General features: G+C 30.3%; 1 protein-coding gene across 1 annotated transcript in view; it reads left to right on the top strand.

The window, feature by feature from the left end:
* LOC107626069 (probable vacuolar amino acid transporter YPQ2) overlaps positions 1-1,624 on the top strand; it is a gene marked incomplete at its 5' end in the record, with an annotated part of 11,991 nt that overhangs the window by 4,110 nt on the left and 6,257 nt on the right. The window contains 2 exon segments of the mRNA XM_016328851.2: positions 351-460; positions 1,101-1,278. Coding sequence (XP_016184337.1) covers positions 351-460; positions 1,101-1,278 — 288 coding nt within the window.

Genomic DNA, 1,624 nt, shown 5'->3' with positions numbered 1-1,624 from the left:
ATTTTAGAGATTCTATTTTAAATAATCGATGATTAATTAAGTAATTAATTTGTAGTATACATCAATCTTAGATGATATCTGAAGTTATGAGCACCTCTCTGATTGGAATAAATGGTATAATTTAGTCTCTATAATATAATCTCAGTTTGATGGATTTATATCGCATCTATGATTTTAAATACATACATAACTTATGACTCGGACTTTGGGATGTCAGTATTCAAATATGCAATCAATAACACAAGAGAGGATTTGTTTGCATTGATGGGCGCCGCATAACATTATGCCCAATCCTGATAAGTTTGACTAAAGAGAAAATTTTCAACACTTGTATATCATGTTAATTACAGGATCACGAAGAAGACAAAAAACCATTGAAACCGAAACCAAGTCATGAATCTGGGATTCCAATACCAAATGGCACACCCAAAGCAGCACCTCGACGGGAATATTACTATACGTAAGCATATTTTTTTGTTTTTGAAGATTTTGAAAAATTTTAAGAATATTATTAATATTTAATTGAATTGAATTGAATTGAATTTAATTTTTGTTTATGTATATTCTGAGTTGTTTATGTAACATTCTTCTCAAATATTGTACCTTGAAAATCTATACTAATTAATAGAAGTGAGATTTAGAGATTACGTGGACCTAGAACATTAAATCAAATAAACTTTATTTGATACCAAGATTTGGATCCTCTAAATTTTAAATTTGTACTTTAGAGGATAAAGAATCATCTTTTACTTTTGAATGGTTTCTCTCTCGTATTTATTTTTAGTCTCATCTATAAAATAAATTGTGAGAAATCACACTTTACTTTTTTAAGTGAAATTCAAAATTTAAAGGATCCAAATTCCTGACACCATAATAGAATTCAGATTCTGTGAACTTGATTTAATCTAAAAATTAGCTCATAAAGTGAAGAATGTCTCACACTTATAAATTTTTTAGAGATCTTATCCTTGAAAAATATGTGACTTGTAATACTAATTGATTTCTAACAGTTTAGCGAATGTAAAGTTATGCTAGAAGAACTAAGAAATGAAGAGAATATGAAGAGTTTGATGGGAATGTAATCGAGTTGAGTTATGCAGGTCAGCAAGATCACTAGCTGGGAGTGGCACTCCACCCTTCCGTACATACATGAGAGCTGTTAAAAGTGGCCCTTCAGCAATGGAATTGAACTGTGATTCTTCTTCGGACGATGAGGCATCGTCGTCTCCGGCGATTCCCTCTTCCACACAACCTAGGCCCATCCCACGTTCCGCAGCTGTGAGTTTTCTCTTGTTTGCCTAATTAAATATCACAACTGCAATAAACAATATCTCAAATTTCTTATAACAAAGTAATAAGAATTTTTTTAGATTCATCAAGAGCATTAATTATATTTTTCAGTTTATCCAAAATGTTTAAATTACTAAGGAATATATTAACACAGTGTTAAAGGTCATGAAATAAACTATTTTTTATTTGACATCACATTGAATTTCACACATAATAATGCTCAAAATTATTTTATTTTACTATTTGACACGAATTGATTTTGGCCCAAATTGCACATCAGAACAATAATTGCCGTCTAAATAAACCGCATCTACACAATTAGGTATGATAATGT

The sequence above is a fragment of the Arachis ipaensis genome, chromosome B01 (assembly GCF_000816755.2).
Source record: "Arachis ipaensis cultivar K30076 chromosome B01, Araip1.1, whole genome shotgun sequence".
Taxonomy (NCBI): domain Eukaryota; kingdom Viridiplantae; phylum Streptophyta; class Magnoliopsida; order Fabales; family Fabaceae; genus Arachis; species Arachis ipaensis.
Note: the sequence above shows the minus strand (reverse complement) of the source record. Positions and strands in the feature narration are given on the sequence as shown.